The sequence below is a fragment of the Gavia stellata genome, chromosome 5 (assembly GCF_030936135.1).
Source record: "Gavia stellata isolate bGavSte3 chromosome 5, bGavSte3.hap2, whole genome shotgun sequence".
NCBI lineage: Eukaryota > Metazoa > Chordata > Aves > Gaviiformes > Gaviidae > Gavia > Gavia stellata.
In genome coordinates this window covers 3,076,934-3,100,741 of record NC_082598.1, presented here as the reverse complement: position 1 = coordinate 3,100,741, position 23,808 = coordinate 3,076,934, and the positions used below count along the sequence as shown (strand labels likewise).

The 23,808-nt window shown below is 43.2% G+C and overlaps 1 protein-coding gene across 2 annotated transcripts in view; it reads right to left on the bottom strand.

Annotated features, from left to right (window-relative positions):
• The window catches only part of SLC4A11 (solute carrier family 4 member 11), a 141,941-nt gene that overhangs the window by 6,466 nt on the left and 111,667 nt on the right, over positions 1-23,808 (bottom strand). For both annotated transcript variants that reach the window (XM_059817689.1, XM_059817688.1), the window contains exons 10-18: positions 18,322-18,447; positions 17,430-17,543; positions 16,411-16,543; positions 16,027-16,100; positions 11,119-11,368; positions 10,250-10,356; positions 8,920-9,088; positions 5,863-6,036; positions 559-754 (exon numbers count right to left, since the gene is read on the bottom strand). In XM_059817689.1, coding sequence (XP_059673672.1) covers positions 559-754; positions 5,863-6,036; positions 8,920-9,088; positions 10,250-10,356; positions 11,119-11,368; positions 16,027-16,100; positions 16,411-16,543; positions 17,430-17,543; positions 18,322-18,447 — 1,343 coding nt within the window. The remainder of the gene's footprint in view (positions 1-558; positions 755-5,862; positions 6,037-8,919; positions 9,089-10,249; positions 10,357-11,118; positions 11,369-16,026; positions 16,101-16,410; positions 16,544-17,429; positions 17,544-18,321; positions 18,448-23,808) is intronic.

Below are 23,808 nucleotides of genomic sequence, written 5' to 3'. Positions count from 1 at the left end.
GCAGCTATCCTGGCTCCATCCATGCACTCGTCTTTGCCTCTGGAGAGCTTGTCTCCAGAGCAATTCTTAGCAGACTGAAAAGAGAAGGATTATATCCAAGACATCACTTGGAACAGGAAAGCTAAAATGCTTTTGTGGCAGGGAAATAGCAGAAAGCAATTTATGCAGGATTTGAAAGACAGGTAAGATAAAGTGCAATTCTATGAACAATTAATTCAGCTACCACCTTTTTTTAACCCAACAATAACCATGCCACTTTTGTTGTTTGACCCTGCATTAGTCTCCCCCTCATTTGTCCTCTTTAATAGAAAAAGACTTCTCTTGTTCATGTCTCAGTGGCAGCTGCGCTGAACTAGAGACATCAAGTTTCACTGCCTCTTTGCAGAGAAAAGCGCAGGTTGGAGTTGGAAATCAGTCTCCTGAGGATGTCAGTTTTGGGAGTAACCCCATTCCCAACACCAGCAGCTTTCCACGTTAGCTCCCGGCACAGTTTGGTGCTAAGGTTATAAATACAATTTCCTTCTCTGTTCCACCAGGCTGATGCCCCGGTCTGCATACCTGTTCTTTGAGCAGAAGAGCCACCCTTTCAAAGAGCTGGTTCCCATCAATGGAGGTCAACGCGATGTAGAGGAAGAGGCCATAGAGGACCGGCTTTGGGATCCACTGGAGAGGGAAAGGAAGGAGCAGGAGCGAGAGGCCAACCAAGAAGTTTGCCACTAGACTCGTCAGCCGGGTCTCCTTCACGCTTACAATCCTGAAAGCAAGAAAACAGGGATTAGGGGAGTAGGATAATATCCCAGTATCCATGTAAGCTTATTGCTGGGGCTCACTACTCTGCGTAGGTGCAGGACACGTGCCGCTCGGGAAAGGGAAACTCATCTCCACTGCACTGAGATCAGCACTTCTGGCCCCGTGCTGACACTGAGAAGGCAGAGCTCTGCTGGATCCAGGCCAGGCACTTAATCCACAGCTCAAACAGAGCAGCTGGAAAAATGCCAAATTCCCCTTCTGCAAAGCTCCACAGATCCTATCCTGAACTAAACTGCCCTCTAAACTAATTCTGTTTAGCACATTGCAAAAAAAAAAAAAAAAAAAAAAAAGAATCTTCTTTCTGGGCAGTAATCCTTTCCTCGATTTACCCAGTGCATATGCAATTGGCTTTTATCCAAAAGAAAGCTCATTGACTTCTATGGAAACTAATGAACCTCTTGTAAAAGAAGCCTGCACTCTTGACTGCGAGTCAGCATTTTTGATGCATAGGAGGATCTCCTTGTTTATATGGAAGGGAATGCTGAGAGCACTACGCAGGGAGCTAGAAATTTAATTCTGCTGTGGATAATAGCAGTTGCACTGCAAATTGCCTATTACCATGCAAAACATGTAATTAATTAATGCAAATTTTCCAGAGCTGACAGATTGATTTTTTTTTTAATGGGGGAAAAAAAAAAAAGACTGACAGGAAAGCATGCAGCAACTTTCAGAGTCTACTTGGGGGGTGAGGGGAAGTTGCTTTCTTTTTTTTTTTCCACTTGAGCTAAACCTGTGAGCATCTCATTCTAGTTTAAAAAAAATAAATTACCAGAAACAACAGGAGGAAAGAAAACCCTCAACTTCCAAGACTACTGATAAATAGAGAAATAGGGGGATTCTTAATGTAACTTTGAGAAGATATATCCACCAATTCAATGGATAAGCTAGTGAGTAAATCCCCCGTTAGCAGGAGAAATTCTTGTCACAGGCTGTTTTGGTGTCATTTAGTGGGCTCATTCCCTGGATGCGAGACCTCATACTCCAAATTAACCCTGTACACAAAATACTCTGAGGATTAACACAAAAGCCGGCCACAAGATCTATCAAAATAGATTTCCCTCTTTTACATATGCACTGCTGGGAATTTGCAATCCCTTCTGTCCTAAAGAAGACTGCTTGCCAGTGAATTCTTTCAATATTAAGTTTGAGAGTCTTGCTTATAAGTAAGGTCAGGTTGAACTTCAAATCTGTTCATACATTCAAGAGCATAATGAATCTGGTGGGGTTGAAGGAGCCTTCCACACCTGTATTTAGAGAGAGGGAAAGGGTAACAGCCTAAGGCTTGCTCTCAGGATTTAGATAACATGGTAGAATTAACACGGGCAGTCATGAGACCTAAAGAACAACAGATACCACAAACAGTACAGAGAGTCCTGAGGACAACACTTAAATTCCTTGGTGAATAACGGGCCAGGTGGCACGTATTATCCAGGATTACCAAGATAGGATGCACAGAAGAGACACAAGAGCTGTTAACCTCTAAGTAACCTCCCTTCCTCTGGCTAGGTTTAAAATGCAGAAACCACAGCTTTCCTCCTTCCAAACAGATTTTGTTCAGATCCTCTTGCAAGTCTTCTATGTCAAGAGGTCCCTGCCAATGCCTAGAGAAGCCAAGGGAGAGTAGAGCACTTGTCTCCACTCAGTTATCTCCAGACTGCTCTTGCCAGCTCTGGAAGAACTGGGACATCACCTCAGTGGATATAGTTTGGAACCCTTTTCATTGCCTCCAGGTCTGGATCACCACAGAACAGAAGTCTCCGCGATGACAGAGCCAAGCAGCTTGAAGTGCAACTGCAAGTACTAATTCAGAGTAATTTAAGTAAGGAGTCGTCAGACTACTTCAGAGCTACCAGAACAACTACTAGCCTCTCAAATGGTCGAGAAAGCAGGAGTGAAAAGATGCACTAACTGATTTAGCCTTATCCAGGTACAGCAAGAGTTCCCCTGGCTTCATCATTGGGTAAGCTACAGAGGGAGCATTTCTGCTATTTCAGACAAAGATCTAACCCACTGCTGGGGATGCTTGTGACCTGCAAGCATCTATCTGAGCACACACAAGTCTGCTAGGTTCCTCACAAGTGAAGTCATGCAAACCAAAAAGCTCAGGATCGAAATTAGATATGAAGCCACCACATTTCAAATCAGATGCAAGTCTGCAAAGTACAAGAACAGCTCAGAGTAGCAGCCCTTCGGTAATGGATTTTTGAAGTTCATAAAGTTTTCTGCCTGTCACCTCTTGGGGATGCAGCAATCGCAGCACTGAAGAGTCTTTGATCACGTACAAGATGTACTGCAACTGCTACTGTCAGCTCCTGCTAATACCACTTAAAATAGTTTGGAATTTCTTATCAGAACATAGTTAAAATTGCTCATAATTGACCAACTTAATATCTTTAAAGCTGAAGTTCCCAGCCTCAAATTAGTCTTTTGTCAATTCTAGCACCTTTCTTATTTCCAGGGTAAGGACTTCAAGAACAGTCACATGAAATCAAGAGAAGAAATCCAGTAATTTGCATGTGTTTGGAATCTGGTTTGGCCCTTTAGGAAACAGCTCCAAAAAGGCTATGCTCCAATGGAAATGAAGTAACTAATGGAGATTAAAGAGTATAATCCAGGCTCATTGCCCCAGAACCCTTTAAATTCTGCTAGCACAGGATTAGCCATTCCCAACCTCCTCCATATGAGTAATGAGAGCCTATTTGCAGATTGCCACATAAAACTCAAGTGGTTACTCTACAGGGGAGAAAAAAAATTTTGCTTTCATTGTGACAGATCTTTATTCTTGTTTATATCATCATCCTCACTGAGAGCTTTGAGTGGAGTGCAGGAAAGGAGCCTGCCAAGGGAGCCAGTGCTGAAAGAGCTCATGATTTTCTAACTGAGCTTCGGTAGGTTTCTTTCTCAGCACAGCTGGCTATGACAACATTGCTCGGAGCCTCCTGTTTATAGCTCAATGCTTTGCAGAAAGCAAAAAGCTTTGGTCTCAAAAGGAGTTCAAAAGAACTAGGAAATCCTCGTTCCCTTCTTCACTCCCAATATCCAGTTCACGGTACTCATTTACGTACCGATTTGCCTTCAGCAGAGGAAGAGCTGTGCTGCGAGGGAACACGCTTAGTGAGATTAGGGCATCCCTCAGCCCTTTCAGGATAACCACTGGAGCCATATCTAGGTTAGCATGGCCAAAGAGGGCTCTCCGATTCTCTTTTTGGGTAGCTGGGGGAAGGAGCAGAGAACAAGGGCAGAAAGTAGCCCTTAATTCAGACAGGACTTTGATAAAGCCAGAGTGCAGAATAAAAACAGTGGGTGGCAAAACAGGAAAAAAGCCACCAGGTATTAAAATTGACAACAGAAGACACAGGAGGGCTACGAAGATGATTAGGGGACTGGAACATCTTTCTTGGGAGGAAAGGCTGAGGGACTTGGGTCTTTTTAGTCTGGGGAAGAGAAGACTGAGGGGGATCTTATCAATGCTTATAAATACTCCAGGGGTGGGTGCCAGGAGGATGGGGCCAGTCTTTTTTCAGTGGTGCCCAGTGACAGGACGAGAGGTAACGGGCACAAACTTGGTCATAGGAAGTTCCATCTAAACATGAGGAGGAACTTCTTTGCTCTGAGGGTGGCAGAGCACTGGAACAAGCTGCCCAGAGAGGCTGTGGAGTCTCCTTCTCTGGAAACAGTCAAAATCCGCCTGGACGCATTCCTCTGCAACCTGCTCTGGGTGACCCTGCTCTGGCAGGGGGCTGGACTAGATGATCTCCAGAGGTCCCTTCCAACCCCTGTCATTCTGTGAGGTAGGCTTGGCACATGGGTTTCAAAGTGTAAATTCTGCGTCTCACAAAGAAATGGAGAGCAGAGGTATCCCAGAGCAGATCATGGACACCAGGAGCAAGGGCATGGATTAAAACCCTACAGAACTCATTACTAAGTTGCTTTTTTTGCAATAGGGTTTAGCATTTATTCAAGACAGATATAGTTGTGGGAACAACTAATACCAACACATACTAATGGGAATAAAAGTCCAAGGGACTGATCTCCCAGGTCAGTAAAAGCATTGCAGAGAGCAGCAGGATTCAGCAATTTCCAGACATGGAAGGTGAAACCTGTCCATCACCAACCCAAAAAGCAGCCGTGCCAGGTTGGGCTGGGCCAGCTGGTACTAAGAACAGCATGAAGATGAGACTGAAATTAAAAGACAGACCCAATCCATCCCCCAAAGTAAATGTCCACTTAGCCTCACTTTTGATAAGTGGCAACTCTGAAAATGGAAACCAAGCCAGGATAATTAAAACTAATGGCATGCGAGTGGAAATTACCACTTCTGAGCTAAAAGCACTCAACTGTAACATACTGAGATCAAACAGACCAGATAATCTCTATTCTGGAGCAGGTTTCACGAGAAATTAGGTTTTTAATTCTTTTTTAAATAGGTCTCCGATATGAGTGCGTTGGACAACACAGAACAGCAAAAAAGCTCGTCTTGGATAGAAAGCTGCGACCCAGGCATGGCTTCACAGTTGCTTTTGCTTAGAAACAAGAGAATTTAATAAGCATCTCGCCTTCCTGAAACGTGGCGGAAGATGCTATGGGAGCTCTGAAATAATGGTGCATTTTTCCTACCCTTGGTAATAACCACTAGACAGGTTTCAGGCAATGAATCAGACTGGATTTTTTCTGGTGAAGACATGTGGAAAGATCTGGCCAAAGCATCGCCTCAGCTCTCCACAAGGATAAACCTGAAAAAGGGCCTTGGCTGACTCTTCCAGAGGACAATTTGCATTGAATCCCTGCAGGCTGCTGCCAGCCACTGACAGGAGCATAAATTTGTGTCTGTCCCGAAACAAGCTCTTTGGTGAAGGGGGCTGAAGCGGGGTCACAGGTCATGCTGACTGAGGTGGCTTCATTTGGTGAATCTTCCCTCCACCTTTACATCTTGCAGGTTCTCAAGACGACAGCTTGAGCTTACCTCAACCACGTAACTCACTGTACCCAAAGGATTAGGAAACCACAAATGAAACTAAAGAGATCCAGGACAGCTTTGCGGTTCCTACTTACGTCTCATAGATGTGTCCATTTTCAACCCTCTCCTCCACGTAGGCCAGGGCACGGACGTGCATTGGGGAGTGAGGAAAGGCAGCATGGATCCATGGGAGGCCAAAGACGGACAGGCCCGTGTTAATCAGCGCAACGAGCAGGAGGTCCCAGTGATAAGCTGTTCCCTTCACCAACCTGAAATGAGGTTTTTGTTGACAGCAGTTACACCCGGTGTAAACGGTAACGGGCTGCCCTTGCTGAACCTGAGCTCGAATGCTAAACACTGAAGTGCGCTTCCGTGCACAGAGCGATTTCACACTCCTCCTGCTTTACAGCCTTCGTTACATGAACATGAAAGGTAATGAAACTTGATAGTTTGCTCCCAAAGCAGTCATCTCCTAGAAAGAACAACGCTGAGCAGAAAGGCAACCCACTAAAATAACAGCCCATGAAAATTTCAGTGTTTCACTGCTACATGTATTGCAGAGTCCACTCAAAATATACAGGTATACTTGTTAGCAGAGTCCACGTGGGGAGCGGTTAGAAACCTGGGCATAGGTTGCCAAACTACTGACACTGAAGTTTCCTACCTGTCTTGTTTTTAACCCTGATCTCTCTCCTCCCCCACGAGCAGAACATGTGCTCAGTATGCTGCAGTAATCCCCTAATTATGTAATTGCTACTGCATGATAAGAAAAGGGGAAATGAATTCATTAAACTTCAGCTCCTCCTTGGAGGATGCTGCTAACTTTAGTGAATGCAGGGTAGCCTCTCCGTTTTGTTTCTTAGGGGAGGGGGAAACCAGCAGCCTTCACCAAGGAAGCTGACTACTTCACGCTCACTTTGCAATGACTACACAGAGAGCAGCTGCTAACACTGAACTCACATCTAGTTTAACCTTGCCATTTTTTTGCAAAGGTCTGCCCCTTTCCTGAATACACCTATCTGGTACCAACTCCTCAGATGCCATGAGTGAAGTTTACGAAAAGGCTGGGGAAGGATTCAGCTCTCGGACTTTGATACCTAACTTAAAGGTCTACAGCTGTGTTTCTGCCTGGGCATCAAAGCAGACAGCAGTGTTCACCCTGACACAACACAAGGGATCAGTTGAATTGCTCTCAGGCACCATCAACTGGAAAGGGAGCACCATTTAGGTGTCTTAATGCCACCCAAGCAAGCTCCGTTCAATACCTAAGCAGAGACTTGGAGCCGCCCGAGATGCTCTAGAAGATAAGGTGCATGGAGCTAGTAGACATGACCCAGTACATAAAGATCCATGCCTAATGTCTATCTCAAAGAACAGCAGATCCCATTGTTTAGGCAGCAAAAATCTTGGGTGGGGTTCGGTTTTGGAACAAAAACACTTGTCTCACTGGAAATGCTCACCTCCATTGACTGAGAAGGCCATGGGGTGACTAGGTCAGGTAGATGTCTACATTGCAATGCCTCTGAAGCTGGAAGGTGCTGGCAGGAAGGGTGGGATTGTAAACGCGTTTCCTGTGTTGGCTCACACTTTGAAAGCACGGCCCCTGCTCACGTGCTGCTTTCTCAGAGCAAAGGCATCTCCAGCATCCCCAGGGTTATCATTTGATTGTCCTGTCTGCCCTTTTTCAGAGGGCTTTCTATGTACAAAGGCCATACCTCTAACAGTAGCATCATTTTAGTCCCCTTGGGACACTCTTTGGTCTCAGCAGCCTTGCAGCACTGTATGTGGTATACACCTGCTTTGACCAATGGATAAGCTCCACTGAGCTTGTCTATCTCAGTGCACAAAGATCTAGATACCTTATCCTGAGTTATCTTCACACCGCCCAACCACAGCCCAGTATTCCTTGGACTGTCCCATAAGCTTGCTTTGATTATTCTTTACCAAAGCAGATCAGTGTGCTTCCAGGCAAGCATCATATTTTCCTTGTTTTTTCTACACAAAGGAAATCACTACATTGGTAAGACACCAAACAGCATGTTTTCTATTTGGCTGGTATAAACGATGGTATTTTTATTCTGTGATGGTACCACAAACAGAAGGTATCAAGTCCTAGTTTTTCAGCCTCTAAAACCCCATGCCCTGATACCTGATTAGCATAAACTGTTATGAAAAACACTATGAAGAAGACCAAAGAATATTCTACATTCCTTAAAAGACACCCTAGTGGAAAACACCAGAAGTTTAGAAGAAACTCACATCAGGAAAGAGATGACCCACTTACATTACAGATTTATGCAACACTTTAAAGGGATATAATAAGGATAAGAGGGGTGGGGGGGAAAATCAACTGGTCAAAGAAAACCAAATTGGCATAACTGAATTTGAGCTTGTCTTCTCTCCCCTAATTCAGCATCACTCCAGCTACAACATGGAGAATGCTAATCTATGTTATGCAGGGAGAGAACCCTCCCACGCATTACATTAGCAAAAAATCCTCCGAGACATGGTGGTTTCCCTGGAAGAGTCATACACATTCATTCTTGATATCATATCTGATTGCAGTTGGCACAAAAACATCAGAGGGAATATTTTAATAGTGCAACATCTCGACTCAAGTTTGCACATAAATCAGACCTATCAGACATTAGACATACTGGTTTAGTTCACTTCCACCTTTTCAATTGGAGACTAACAGCTCCAAACACCTCTTTTTTGATGCTCAACTGCAGCATATCATCCAGCGACATTTATGCAGGTCACTGACTTTTCATTTTCAAAAAATTCTCTGTACTGCAAGAGCAGTGAAAGTGTCCACGTGGGTCAGACGCTCTCTAAATACCTGGGGGGTACATCCACAGACCTCAAACCATACAAAATATTTACGTAACATTCACACATGGGCAAAAAAGAAACAGGCTGAGGTGATGAGCTCATTGATGCTTTGCATTTTTGACTCACTGCCACAACATTGGGTTTTGGGGATTGTGATGAGTTAAGCAGTAGAATTACTTTCATCTGTGACAACAGAAGTTCTGAAGAACATGTCCCGAGTATCTTTTCTGATATTCAGACAAGCTTTGGACAAGCAGCGCTGGGAAGAGACTCAAGGACATCCCTCCACAGAGGAAGAAGAGTACCAAAAGCATTACCTGTTCTCCGGTGCGTTTGTGAGCGATGCCACGATGTTCTGCTCTATGAAGAAGAGCATTGACAGGAGGAACCCCAGCCCCATGGCACTCATCACTGACCCGATGGAGAGGGACTGGACCGGGGCCAGCACAAACAAGCTCTCAGATGGGTTGTAGTTAAATTTGGACACTGGAAAAAGGAGGGGAATGATGTTAGGAGGCACCTTCTTGTCCAACCATCCACATGGACTCAAGTAACATTTTACCCACACCATGAACAATGGGGAAACAAGGCAGCAAACCAGGCGTGATACTCTGGCATGCGGGAGCCAGAAGGCCATAGAAGATGGGCTCATCCGGCTGTTTATTTTTTCCTCCATCCTCTTAGAACTTGGCTGCCATCCTGATTTGACAGATTACTGCTAGTTCTAGCGAGGCATTACATATATTTGAGCAAAACAAAAGAGGGAAACTTGTTTTCCACAGATGCGAGGCATTTTTAGATTAGAAAACCTTGTTTCTAACTAGCAGTATACTCCTCCTGCTCAGTTAATCAACTGACAGAGGCAGTTTAAAACTTCCTCATATCCAACAAGCTGTGCAAGGCATTTTAGTAAAAAATGCCCCTACTTCCCTGCCATTGGAAGAAATCCACGACTAGGGATAAATCACACATGGCCACGCATCATTTTACAATCCAACGGGATGGAATGGCCATCACAGAAAAAAAGCCATTTCTTCTTTGTTTCCATACATTTCCTCACATCATCCACTCACGTCACCACAGGACAATGCAATTCCTGTCCCCATTATCACTTCCTGATATGGAAAAGCTGATCTATTTGGCCAATGAATGGTGTCTCATTTTTAGATTTCCTTGCATAACTTAGAACTGCCCAGATGCTCCGCACCGTTTCACCTAAATTAGGAAAATGTAAACTGAGACAAAGAGGACAGACTGGGATCATCAACTCTACGTCTGTATGACTGGCAACAACCCTTCCTGCCTGCTAATTACTCTGCCCTTTGTTCTTTGCCAGAAATTGTTGATCATCTTTATTGTAATTTAAAGTATTGTATCTCTTACATTGAAATTGAAAGACACAATGGAATAATTTATCTAGAGAAAAAACTTCAACTCAATCTCATTTGATTAGGGTTTTGAATGAATCAAATATAATATGGAGGAAATCTGAGCTCTTGGGGTGGTGGAAGGTACACACAGTATTGGTGAAATTATATGGAAGAAATTTGCTATTTTTTAGCAAAACCTTCCTGGGATTTCATGTCTCTCTTTCATACACCCTAAATAGCTTCCCCCAGTATTCCCAAGAATGAAAATATAACTTACTTTCGATTTCCTTGAAGATATAGGAACCCACAACAGAGAAAGTCAGAACCGAAATCGGTAAGGCACAGTCGGACAGAATTTCACGTACTCTCGCATGCAAATATGGGCTGCAATTTAAAGACAAAAAATTTCTATCAACACCATACTGTAGGGACAATTTCTCAATCCAGATACTGTTAATGCTTTAACAAGTGAAAATTCAGTCCAATCTTGCAATTCTAAAGAGATATTTGGAGTGAAGAATTAGTCTTTAATTTAGCTTTAAATCTTCTGGAATCTATAGGACCTTTGAGATTGATGAATGTGTAAGAAAAACCCATAAAGAAACAAGAAACTAAGATGCAAGCTAAAAAAAAGCCTTCCAAGCACCAATTTGTGTCTCATTTCCATTTTAGTTTAACTCCTTACTCAAGCATTTCAAATGAAGAGTTTTAAGGGCAATGGGAGTAAAACCCACATTGGAGCTGGGCATTTGACTCCAAAGAGCACACTAAAGGTACATTCCCCAGTAGACCTTCCAGGACCATCAGGGATTTCTGCCCCCCAAAACAGTTCGATGCCTATTTGGGGGGAGTTACAGGAGTTCCAACATGAAATACATGGTTCACCCAAAGCTTTCTAAAAAGTCACTTGCGACGCCAAACCAAATACGGAAGGGCATCGTCCAGCGACCGAACATTTTGTTCTGCTGCTAACATTTTCCAGGTGGCCAGCCAAGTCCATCTCTGGCTTTGGCTTCCACTGCCACTAATGGAAGAGTTCCACCTGATTTTTCTGGGTTACAAACTTGAAGATCTAAACCATTAGCAACTCCTCACAGGTAATATGAAATAATCAGTAGTCTGAGCTCTAAGACTGAAGTAACTCACCTTTTCTTAAACTGATAGAGCGTATGACCAAGCCAAAGGGTACCCAACATCAACATGAGACTAAGGACGGCAGTTTCACGTCCATAATGCACATCATGCGTGCCTGTTTGATTCTCTAGGGACATGGATCTGCTCACTGATGAATTCATCAAGAAGGTGGTATTGATGCCGAGGCTTGGAATAGCATCAGTTCGTGCTTTTTCCAAGTAACTGTCTCCTGTGCGCCCATGGTAGTAATATTTCTTAAAAACTGTACAAACAACCAACAGGCAAGCATTAGGACAGGTTTGTGACAATCAAAGCAAGTAAAACAAAGTGGTTCTTTCTTGCTTGACCATGCAGTATCAACATTATGCTTCACCAGGTTTATAGCTCTACCCCTCAAACCAGTGAAAAGAAATCGGGAGAGCTGCTTCTCTTACGAAGCCAGCACTTTATCAATTTATTTTTCACTTACTTTAACAGGTAGAAGTTAAATTGAACTAAAGCAACACGTTTAACTCTTAAGGACTTCCAGCACTAATTATTTATGTGATTTTGTTCCTAGCACTAGAATCACTGCTTTTTTTATTTTTATATATACACACATACACATATATATCTCCCTTCCAACCCAAACTATTCTATAAAGACACACTATAATCTATAAAGACACCTACTTTCAGCAGCCTGGTAAAAAAATTCCGTCAGGATCTCTGAGAAAATTAAGAGCAGCCAGGCTGCACAGATCTTTAAGTGGACTGCAAAATGTACAGTAATTACTTTTCCTCCAAGGCTGGTCCAGATTTTAAAGGTAAGTGTTGATGATATGCAAAACCTGGCAGAACATTTAAATTTACACTGCAAATTGAAAGAGTTACAGAGCACCTGAAGTAAACCCGTGCAAGTGAAACACCCAGTAATGCCTCTGGAACTGTCCGTAAAGGTATTAGGTTAGTTCAGAGGCATTTATATAAGTAATTAACAGTTGTAAATACACTCTTGCTCTTGAGCACTTAGACAGTCGCGTTCCCATTTCTATGGCATTGGCTGGTTTCAAGCGTATAAACGCTGTGTTAGGATGATTTCACCTCTTTTGGGAACAAGAGCTGGAGGTGCCACAAGGAGCAAGTAAAAACAGAAGATGGGAGTTGGGCTTTGGAGCCTTGATACTCCCATGTTATGTGATCAGATGGCAGCAGGCAGCACCCGCTCTCCCCCACACCAGTGGGGAGATACAAGAGGATGGAAACCACCATGTCAGAGCTTTGCAGTCCCTCTACCTTTCTTCATTTTAGTCAAAGCATCCCTTCAAGCTTTGCATTAGGAGGCTCAACAGTTTAGGGCAAGACCATCCTCTTTAGGCAAAAATACAACAATCTGAAGCTTAAGCTATAATGCTCCTCATAAGATTTCCCTCTATCCCTAAATAATAATCAAGTTTCTGAAAACCCCAAGCACCTCAGCTTTTCTATCTGCAGCAGCTACAGGGAAAACAGGCAAAAAACTCTATAAATGTAAACATTTGAAAACGAGGAAAACAAACTGTAAGCATTCTTGCAAAGCACAACTAGTATTTGCAACCAGCTTGGGTTTGGCCAAAGCACAGTTTGTGTTATTGCTGGTTTGGAGCTCACCCCAATGTAAAATGCCCCATGTTTAGGCATTGCTGCCATTTTAACAGTGGTAATAACCCTTCTTGTACCACCTTGATGTTTTTAAAGGAGTCCGGGCATTTGACAAATGGATGGGGTCAATAGGGCATGAAGGTCACAAGAAAAAAAGACCGGTTACTTCACATTCAATACTTCTGTATATAAATTTAAAGATGATAGAAGGTTTACAAGTTCAAGATTTAACCTTTCCTTTTGCTCTCAGCAGCAGCCAGAAATGAGAAGATCATTGCACTTTTAAAGCACGAGAAAGGTTCCCCCAGTAAGGAGCAATCTCATCACGACCTCCGTTAGCACTGTGTATTTCTGCATCGCGTGCTACGGAAGAGGCTCTGCTATCATTTCCTCCCTCCATCCTCACAGCTGTGTCTAGCCCAGGCAGGACACCCACACCTGCTTTGCAAACAGGTAAACTGAGGCACAGAGCACTGCGCCATGACCCGCACACCAGCACAGAACAGGTTGTTGGAGGATTTGCTGTTTCCGGCTCTGAACGTTAAAGGACACTTTTGTCATAACAGAAATGATCATGGCAGTATTTCCTGGCGATTAGCAGCTGGCCAGGGCTAAAAGCCTGTCCACCATCTGAGCTGACCCTAAGCGTTACTAAGTCCTAGAGACACGCACAATTACCAAGTATACAATTAAACCGACAGCACATACAACTCGGCAACTATGCAGAATGTATTGGCATGCCTCTGTATTTAGATTTGGACTCGAACGAATAAGAAACAAGGTAGTTTCTGGGGCGGTCTTGTGGATTTTCTCAGTTTCCCCACACGGGGCTATATTGCAATGATACATTTAGGGCTGAGCACGTCTTTGGTGCACTGCGTTCAGCCTGACTACGTCTATGTACACTACCTTTCAGGCTGCAATCCAGTTTGCAGCCACCTCAAAACCAGGTAGGATTGCTCCACTCAATCCGGGATATAGGGGAAGAAACATTTACTCTACTCTTGTTTTTTAGTTAAAGCAACGAGAGCATGCCAAGATTGCTAGTGGAGGCCTTTGTCCTGCACCACAGACTTGCTATAAAGTATTTGATTCCTGCAGATTTAGAGTTTGTTTTTATAACAGAGCGAAGTGAATCTTACTGCCCATGTTCAGCGAGAGCAGCAAAGCAGGTGGTGCCTTCACTGAAACAGAGCCATTCTCAAGCCTAGTGCACGCTCAAGCTCCCTCCAACAACATTAACTCGCTTTGTTTGCTTCAGCCCGTTCACCGCCGTTTCCTGCAGAGTGCAGATGTCAAGATCAAACAAACACAGCTTCGGTGGCTGGGCCACACGGCAAAAACAAAGTGTCACTGGGATAGCGTGAATGCACATGGCTCGATTCCTCTGTACGGTATTGCATCCCTCCCCCCTTCTTTCCTGCACATGTACGGGCACCTTACAAAAACATCTGAGCAAGAGCAGCGCATCCCTTGGCACTAAGGAAGCCCAACATCACTGTCAGCTGGCTAGCTGTTACCAGGACACGTTTAACAGCACAGTACCAGCTTTCTTTTCCTACTTAACCACTCAGCTGAAGTTTTGCGTGGGAGGGGGAGATGGCAGCAGCAACCATCACCTCCTACTACAAAACAGAAATGCAAGAAAGACGAGCCTGCGGCCGCGAGCTGCACTGGTGTCACGTGTTTAAATACGAGCAGTGAGAGGGGGTTAGGGATAAAGTCCGTGCCTGCCAGCATCAGTGCCCTTCCGCACCTGGGAACGTGGCTGGACCTGGGGTCCCATCTGTTGATGCACTGAACGCTCCCAGATGCAGCTCAAGCCAACATGAGCTGGCAAACGAGTGGAGTCTTGGTTTGATTTTATTACCATTGGTCCTATAAACTCAGCCCTTCCCAAGTACAAGGGAAAATTACACTAATTCGCTAATTACACTAATTAACTTCCAGGATCCTCTCCTGTCCCCATTGCAATACTCTGAGGTATTACTGCATATTCCTGAAAGTCTGGCACCTGAGATCAGTGGATGCTTCCTGTACCTTTAACCTGCACCTCATTCCCCTGCTATGGGAAGTCAGCTCTCTACTACAGAAGCACTGTGAACATTTGCATTTGCTAACTGCTCTGTAAAAACTAAATATTCTGTTGAGGAACACCTTAGTGCCACAGGGAGACCGTCTCATGCCTCCAGAACAGGGCACTAACAGCTCGCATTAAGCAAAGCTCACACCTACATAGTGAGCAAGGAGAAAGCAAAGCATCCCAGAACAGCTTCTCCTACACCAAGCTTTGTCTAAGCAGGATATTTGAAAGATGCAGGTGTTCTGCAGAGAAGAAAAAACCCTCTGATTGCACAATCAAAGCATATACTCAAGGAGCCAAATTAAGGATTCCCAATGAAGCGAGGAAATATCTCACTTCAAATTGCTTTGCAGTGTCAAACCTGCTCTTTGAAGGTGTTCTTCTTGCATACAAGATACCATAATGAGCCAAGCCTGAGGATCTTTAAAACAAGGGATGTGCTCAGTGTGCTTAGGGATGTCCTGAAGGATTTTCAGGGGATAGCCCAAACTTGGTGCTGCTGGACAACAGGTCGTAACAAACAAGGAATGTAGACTTGGTCAACTCCTCACTGGGACGAACATAAACGTTGCCATTCACGTGGCATTTCTACTAACATCTTTTACCTTCACAAATACCTCCTGTCAATCCTGATCAGGAGGAAGAGGTGCCAAAGAAATTTGTTAAACCCCAAGGCTGCTCATGGATACTCACCTAGAACTTAAGCTAGAAATGGGGACCAGGTGGCTGGAAAGGGCAGAATAGCTTTAGGAGCACACTGGTGCTGCAGTCCTTATGTTGCCATTAAAGAAGGGTCTTAGACCTCACTACGAATGGGCAATCTCAACCCATCTTTCAACTCCCCTCCATGTAGTTTTAATAACGTGGCAAGGAAAGAGGTCTAGATGCACTGCATTTAAGTTGGACTTTTTTTTCTTTTGCCAGGACCAAAGAGACTGGTATCGGAAGAAGGCTCACAGCAAGATTAATGTGATTTGTCCATTTGTTAAGGCACTAATTTTATCCCAGCTAACTGAAATTTGAGCTGATAGAAATTCTGCACATCCAGGTAAACTGCTGACACAGGGCTGCTTCAATCTCACACACTCATTTTTTTTCCTGAAGACCCTGCAGGAACATGGAACAAGCAAACACCATGCGTATTTGCAGCCTTGTATTTCCCTTTGACATGGAAGCGAAACAGAGATCTGCACTAAAAAACATTGTTGCAAGACTTACCTTTAATAATGCCTTTGAAGGCATCAAGCACAAATGTGATGGATATAAAAAGTGCAATTATTTCTTCTGTTGACCTGTGGAAAAAACCCAGAAATTAATATAGCCATTAGCAGAGTCTGCATTCAACTCCATTCAAAGGAAAATCAGCATATTCATGCATTTACATGAAAATATACCAATTTTAGTTAGGCTCCAACTCAAGAAACAAAACCCAGTGAATCTTTAAAAGCTTCTTTCAAGCTGGAACAATAAGCTGAAATGATACTAGCCTCATCTCGCAAAATACATTTGGCAGCAAGTTTGTAATTAAGGAGCTTGTGGAATGTATAATTTTTCCATTTGCTGAATAATCTGATCAAAATATGACTTCTTGAAAATAGCTACCTTTTAAAGAGCTTCATCAGAAGACTGAAATTAAAGAGGGAGTACATCACAAGGAAAAAGCTGTTCCACAGTCCAATCCAGGCATAGAAAGCACTGAAATCCAAGTTGTAGTCATCACAGATTCCTCGGATGACTGTAAAAATGAATCATTCACGTGTCAGATTAAACTTCTGTCATTAACACCCTGTGATTCTCATCTGCTTGATGGCAAAAAGAAACAATTTCAAGACTTCACTGCAACGTACTTATGGCAGATAGCATTACAACCCTGTTTTACTCTCCCATGTGAACACTGGGCCAACCCAAGTAATTCTCCTCCCTCCCCTTTTCTCCACTAGAAACAGGGAGAAGCACTTGGAAAACTTTCTCCCAACACAGCTCAAAGCATCTTTCCTAGGGATCAAGGCCACAAAATCAGCCCTTAGAATTTGCTCTCACTGACATTTTGGGATGCTGTTGAGCAAGGGATCTCCATCCATGCTTTTGCACCATGTTTACTCAGTCACTGCATTGTGGACAAAACCTCATGTCTTAAACCTTCCAAACTAGTCATAGCCCATCTGACTGTCCCTATAGCTATTGAGTTTGAACCTTTACACCTCTGGCTCAGTAATATCAGCTTGTAGCCATAACTGGAAAGCTGTTGATCACACCTTGAAAGACCACTATAAAAAAAACAAAGAAAAACAAAAAGCTTTGTCTCAGGCTCTTATCCTCAAGTTGGTTAAATGCAGCCGTATGAGAAATGCATCAGATGAAGATTTCTTCTTTGAAGCAGAAGAAATGTTTATTCTCACGAAATGTTCTTCTATGCAAAATGATTCCTTTGGAAACCAACTTTAACTAAACCTGAATCAAATTCCTCCCCTCCCCCTCAGCACCAGAAGCAGCCCTTTAGTTTTGATTTATTAAACAAATGCAACTAAATCACCAACAGGATCGCAAGGTTCTCATACAAAGTCACACTCCACCTATCGCAATCGCGTCGGTCCCCTGACGTACAAGTTTAATAGACTTACCATTAATATAGAGCGCTAAAGGAGCCGTAGTTAGGAGTACAACTAGAGGTTGCCCCGAAAAGAGCGCGTAAAGCAGCCCTCCAATACACTGGCCAACGATTGTCTTCTGCACATCTAGAGTAATTAGGAAGGATGGAAACAAACAGGGTTTTTAACCAACGCTTCCCTAACCAAGGAACATTCACAGGGCATAGAAGCCCAGCACTAACGAGTAAAAGCAATGCTTAGAAAGTATAGAGGTGAGACATTGTGAAAGCAAGAAAATGACCCTTTGCCTGCAAACTTGTACCAATAATTTAGGATGCCATCAGGTTTCCAGATGTTGAACTATGAAAGTTGAGGGGTTTTTTTGTTTGGCTTGGGGTTTTTTGTTTGGGTGGGAGGGTGTTGTGCTCTTTTTTTTGTTTGTTTGGTTTTAATTTATTTATTTTAAACAGCTATAAAAACATAACCAGTGTTTGTGGAGGCCTTCAGGAAAAGATTGCGACTAATGCTCCGATGAACTGTAACAGCAGTATGAATTGCTTCAGGGCCACAACTGGGATAGAGCAAAGCATCATCTGCTATACTAGTAGTTTGGATACTGGCAATCAAATTCAGATCAAAAGCACAGGAGCTTGCACTAGGAAACATATACAGATAACTAGTTATAAAGCAAGCATCATTTAAAAATAGAGCAGCATCTATCTGTATCAGTCAAGTCAGATGGTACTACCCAAAGCAGTGTTCAACTTTTCCAGTCTTCTGAGAAAAAGTCACGAACGTAACAATTAGAAAAACCTCCAGTGGTGTTTTTTTAGTAAATAAAAGCTATCAAAACTTTCTGTGACCAGAGCTACCCAGTTTGAATACATGAAATCCTATAACAGATGCACAAAACTGATAAACTTACCAATAGCTCCTCGGGTATTTTCATCATTGAGTGACCCGAATGCAATGGATGGAAGGAGGCAGGCAAAATACAGAAAGATCATAGTTGTGATGTATTTTCCTATAGCTTTGTTGTTTCCAATAACACCTAATGTAAACCATAACAAAAGTCATGTTAGTTCTGCCCCTTTGTAAAGCATTGAAACCCTACTCCAGTTAGCTGTATGTACCATTTAGTTCTTTTCATATTGAAAGGCAGAAGTAGAAATTCAGTCCACACTTTAGTCTTAAAAGATATAGGTTGGTCTTTATCATTTGATTTTGCACAACCACGCTCTTTTGTTCATCTGGGACCAGAAGCACCAACATGCCACCAGACTGCTTCAACAGACGTTTTGGCATGGTCAAAACAGGAAATACTGGAAGCCTTTTGTTCAGTTTTGCCAGCCCCAAAAGCTTGGAAGATGATCAAAGCAGAAACCGTAAGTTTAGGGTTTATAAACGCCCCCACCCCCTGCCTTTTTAAAATGGACTTTATAGGTATTCTGGACTATGCCCCTAATGAGCTTCATGATGATCACTCGTCTTCACAACTCATGATGCCTTGGGCAGGAAAACATGAAGCACTTCATTTTTCCCTAGGCAGAAATCTGAGGTTATAGGCTTGAATCAATAATATGCTATGCTGAGCCAATTAGCACTAGCAGACTTACAAAAACAAATAGCACAAGACATCAGGAATGCGTACATTGAAAGTTTTGCTTTAAAAAAAAGCCCTTCTGAAAGAATGGCTTGCTTCTTTTCCATCCACTCACCCCTTCGTCTCCATCGGAAAAAACACACCAGGCCAAAACAAAAGCAGCCAGAAAGAATTAAAGTGTCATAATACGAATTTAAGGGCCTCTGAAGTAGCTTCCCTTTCCTGTTTTCAGGCTGATGCCCATCCCCAGTGGGCTCATATCACACAAGAGAAAGGATGAGAGATGACAACAGCTGATATTGCTCGAGGAGAACATAAGTTTTGCCACAGAACTGCTTCTTGAGAGAGGATACACCAGAGAGGACCTTTTCAAAGAAAAATCTTGAAACAGCCTCCAACCTGCCTGTGTCACCATCCTTGATGATGCTCCTTCTGCGAGACAATTGGACAAACTCCCCTTTCTGGAAGCCTCCTGAGCAGTAAAATCCCATGCAGGCATTGACCCCTAAGCTCCCAAACGCCCATCTAAACCTTTGCTAGCAGCAGTCCCTTGCTGAGGGAGCTAGAAGCCAATGAGTTGAATCGGGGAAGGGAGGGCTTTGCATTAGAGGCTGTTGGTGCAACACTGAGAAAATCTGGACATTGCCGCAACAGACTAACTGTGTCACTGGCATGAAAAAAAGAATCACTTAATGACTTTGGGATCTTATCTAACATCTGTTTTCTGCACCATTTGCAGTGCAGAGATAAGGACAGAAGGAGCATGCAAAAACCAAGAATCAAAGATGATGTGTAATGAACAGGCAGCCGTGTGAACAAAGGACACCTTGCGATGGTTCCTGTTCACAGACATGAGAGGAACAGACATAAATAGGACTTCTGATGCTCAACATGCTCAAAAAAAGGGCAGGGGCTGAAACTTGACAGTAGACATCTCAAGCATGCAAATATGAGCCTGACCTTCCAGGAGTCATAGGACCAGCTGTTGCAAGGCAGATTCCTTTCCATTTATTGTGAGGATTCAGAAACCACAGACCACATTCCTGACCACTCTTGGCAACCAAAGGGCCTGAAATCTACTTCTTGCAGATGAAGCTTTCTCATGTGATCTCAAGTCCAACAGCTGCAGTCTCCTACCTCACACTCCCAAGTGCCCAAAACCTTTAGAGAAAAGGAAAGGCTTGGCAGGGCAAGGCCAAGTGGACTGAGCGGTAGTTTTATAAGCAGAGATGGTCACATCCTTGCTCAGAGGACTCTGCGCCACTCTAGAATACCGCTTTCTGGACAAAGGAGTCTTTCCAACATGAAAGGTCAGAGGCAACAATGCCTGAAAGTTTTGAAATCATACATAAAGAGACAGGCAACCAGGATCAGAGAAGCAACTAATATTAAAAGGCTCATTTGCCGAGCAGGGAAAGCTACATAAGCGATGAGGTGCTTTCTAAAAACAACTTTCACGTAGATAAACCATAGTATGAGAGGGCAGAAGGAAGGAAGAAGCCTTGAAGAGCATCACAAAAGCTCATGTGTGGCTTTTAATTTCAGCTTCAATCCTTGCAAAGCAAGCAGCGGGAGGAGTCCTTGCTGATCACGGAGGTCCTTATGCCACATCATGGCTGCGTCCAAGACTTCCAGTACAGAGCAGTACTTTAGTCCATAATCAGCCAGATGAGATCCAAGGAGCAAAGAATCCCTTCTGGTGGGCAGAAAAATTCACTTCATAATGGAGACAATAACCACATCAGATTAAACATACTCTTTCACAAACATGATTAATCACTCTTTAATTGCAGTTAGAATCATGAGCAAATGATGCCTCCTTGTACAGATTCACCTGAGACAAGCACTAAAATCCAGCATTAACCACAATTTACCTTTTGCCTTTTTAATGTCAGCATCTGGCTAAACATTTTCAGGGTCTATTTGCAACCCAGGGACTGACATTACTTCATTTAAAAGAAGGTGGGCTGCATTATGATGGCATTTCATCTGCAGCAGGCTCATAAAGCCAATGAAAAATGTGTCACTCCAACTGCACAATGTAAATTTGTAGCAGAAAATCAACTCTCAGTCCAGCTGTGAAATTTGAGTAGCTGACTATTACAGAAGCAATCCCTTGAAATTAAGGTACATCTACACATTGAAATGGGAAGCAATTATGTTCATCAACGTGACAGTTCTATTTTACTTGCTTGAATTTCTGAAACGCTGTGGTTTCTAAAGACAAGGTTAGAGTTTCAGAGGAAACTGCAGCACTGCTGGCTTCACTTTGCTTGGTATTCTGCAACAATAAGTTAATGACCAAGAGACCAGGACTAGAACTCCTCAAGTCTACTAATTGTAGACTTACTGAATCAAAATTGAGACAGATGGACATTCTATGAAATGTCTGACTATTAATGTTCCTTCCCAATTCTCTGAAATACCCAATGCAAAACAAGTTTAATTATACTGATCTGCAGCATAGCAGCAAGGATGTCTATTAAACCCCTGATTAAAAAAAACATAAAAATAACCTTTCAATGGTAAAAACACACAGTAAGGATATCTGTTCATAGGCTTTGAGCCATAAAAACCTCAAAGCATTACAAACTTCGCTAATGCCCTCAAGCTGGGCTTTCATTTATGTTAGTAGCTGCTGGACTCTGCCCAATTGTCTGAAGGTGAACAGAAGATGAATCTTTCCCAAAGTCCTGTGAAGAGTAAATCACAGTACAAGTGAGACTAAGAATTTAACTGGAAAAGAAAATCCACTCTTACTGATTTTGGAGCAGAGAAGCCAAGCATATGCTCAGACTAGAGAAGTATGAAGAAACAAATCAAGAGCTCAGAACTTTCCCTTGTTCTCTTGTTTCTTTCAGCCCATTTCCCATGAAGTGCTAGTTTCTTGGAAGGAAAAGTCCACAGACAAAGTGAGATGCTTTTATGCATCTTTAATGTATTCCCATCCACCACTGACACAAAGAGACACTTCAAAAGCAACCCAGGTCATGATGCCACAAAGCATCCAACAAGTCAGTCTTCAAGCGGCTGTTGAACACGTACACCCAGGTGATATTCAGGAATGAAGGGCTGCAGAGTGATGCAGGAGCTACCCCACCATCTAACCTAGGGCAGCAGAGGCACTGAAGAGCAGGGGAAAAAGCCTATCTGCAATCCCTTTATTTTTCCTCCTCCCTCAAGAATGCAATCTTGCCAAACAAGGTGGCCAGGGCAACCAGGTGGGAGAGCCGATGAAGATTTGGCAAATGCCACAGCCAATACACAGTCAACATTTTAGCAGGTTTAAGCTCCATGCTATCTTAAGCAACCAGCAAGACAAAAAACTCCCCTTTCCTATTTTTCCAGTGCCTTCAAGCCTTCCTTCTAAGCATGCCTGCATTACAGGGAGCTTTGAAGATCTCCCTCCTGCACAACACCACCACCGGATCCCGAGGATGCTGCCAGCAGATGCGCTCGCCTTATTCTCAGAGCTGGTTAGGGACCCTCTGCAGGACCAAGGACAGGGAGGAATCCACATCTCCATCTGAACTATCCACCCACCACGGCCACGTGCCGAGGACACAGGTCAAGAAAAACAGAGGGAAACAGAATAAATCTCAGGTCTCCTCTCTTCCCTTCACCCTTCCTCCCCAAGAGGTGAAGGGATACAGCAGAAAACAGCATCAAAGCTCACAAAAAACCCCCTCAGGCACCTCAAATTTCCCCCCAGGCACTCCAGGCACTACATTTGTAGTGTTTATTCCTCCGTGTTGAACCAGAAAATACACTCTGAAGAATAAGGGTAGCAGCTTTAAGGGGTTTCAGAAAACTTATAGCTGAGTCCAGGCAGAATTCCCCCCTTCATTCAAACCAGCCTCAAAATAAGAAAATTTTCAGAAAGCTCCTATGGTTCGACTGAGCCTTAAAGAGTAATAATATTGACAGACATGTGTGTTAAGCCTATTTGACAGGATCAGTATGAAGTTCTGTACAAACTTTTTTTAACAAAGCAGAATCCCATAAACAAAGGTTGTAGTCATTAAGAGGAAACAACATGCCAAATTGTGTTAATCCTAACTTCAAAGGAAAATTACAGGTGTTCTTTAGCCCAACATAATCCAATTGTTTATCTTCAGATCCTCCTGCTGGAGGACACCTATTACAAGCCATCCATTTCTCTAAAGTCCTGGACCAAAAGTTTAGAAAGCTCTTCCTTGATCCTTGCATGTCCAGGAAAATGCACTAGACTTCTACAATCCAAAGCAGACCTAAAGTTGACAGATTCCTAATCTGGAGGAAAAAAGAAAAAAACAGAGAAAGATGATTCCTTTCTTTCCTCTCCCAAATCATGATGGTTAAGGATAATTTAATGGCCAGCTTTGTGCAGCGTGTGAAGACAACCAATCCTACAAAAGTCCAACTGACAAAACATTTGCTGGCCCTACAAAAGCCTTATTATTTATCACCCTGCCCTTAATTGGTTTATCTGTCTAAACCAAAACCCTAGGATGCTTCTCAGATTGAGGATTTAGAGACTCCAACCATTCAAAAAAAGGCATCTTTGTAACTCAGAGCTCTTTGATGATGCACGTGTGGTTTGTCTGGAGCACAGATACTTGGATAGCTCAAATCCCCAATGTTCCGATACACTGCTGCTTTGAGATGGTCCAGGAATTTCACATTCCTGATCACCTTCAGTCTTGGTGGTTTATGGCAGATGCTTTATGCTCCATCTGGTTTGCATTCCACGCAGTTCCTTAAAGAATTCATCCTTATTTGTGGTTTCTGAGAAGAAATGGCACAAACTAATGTATATTTGTTTTAAAA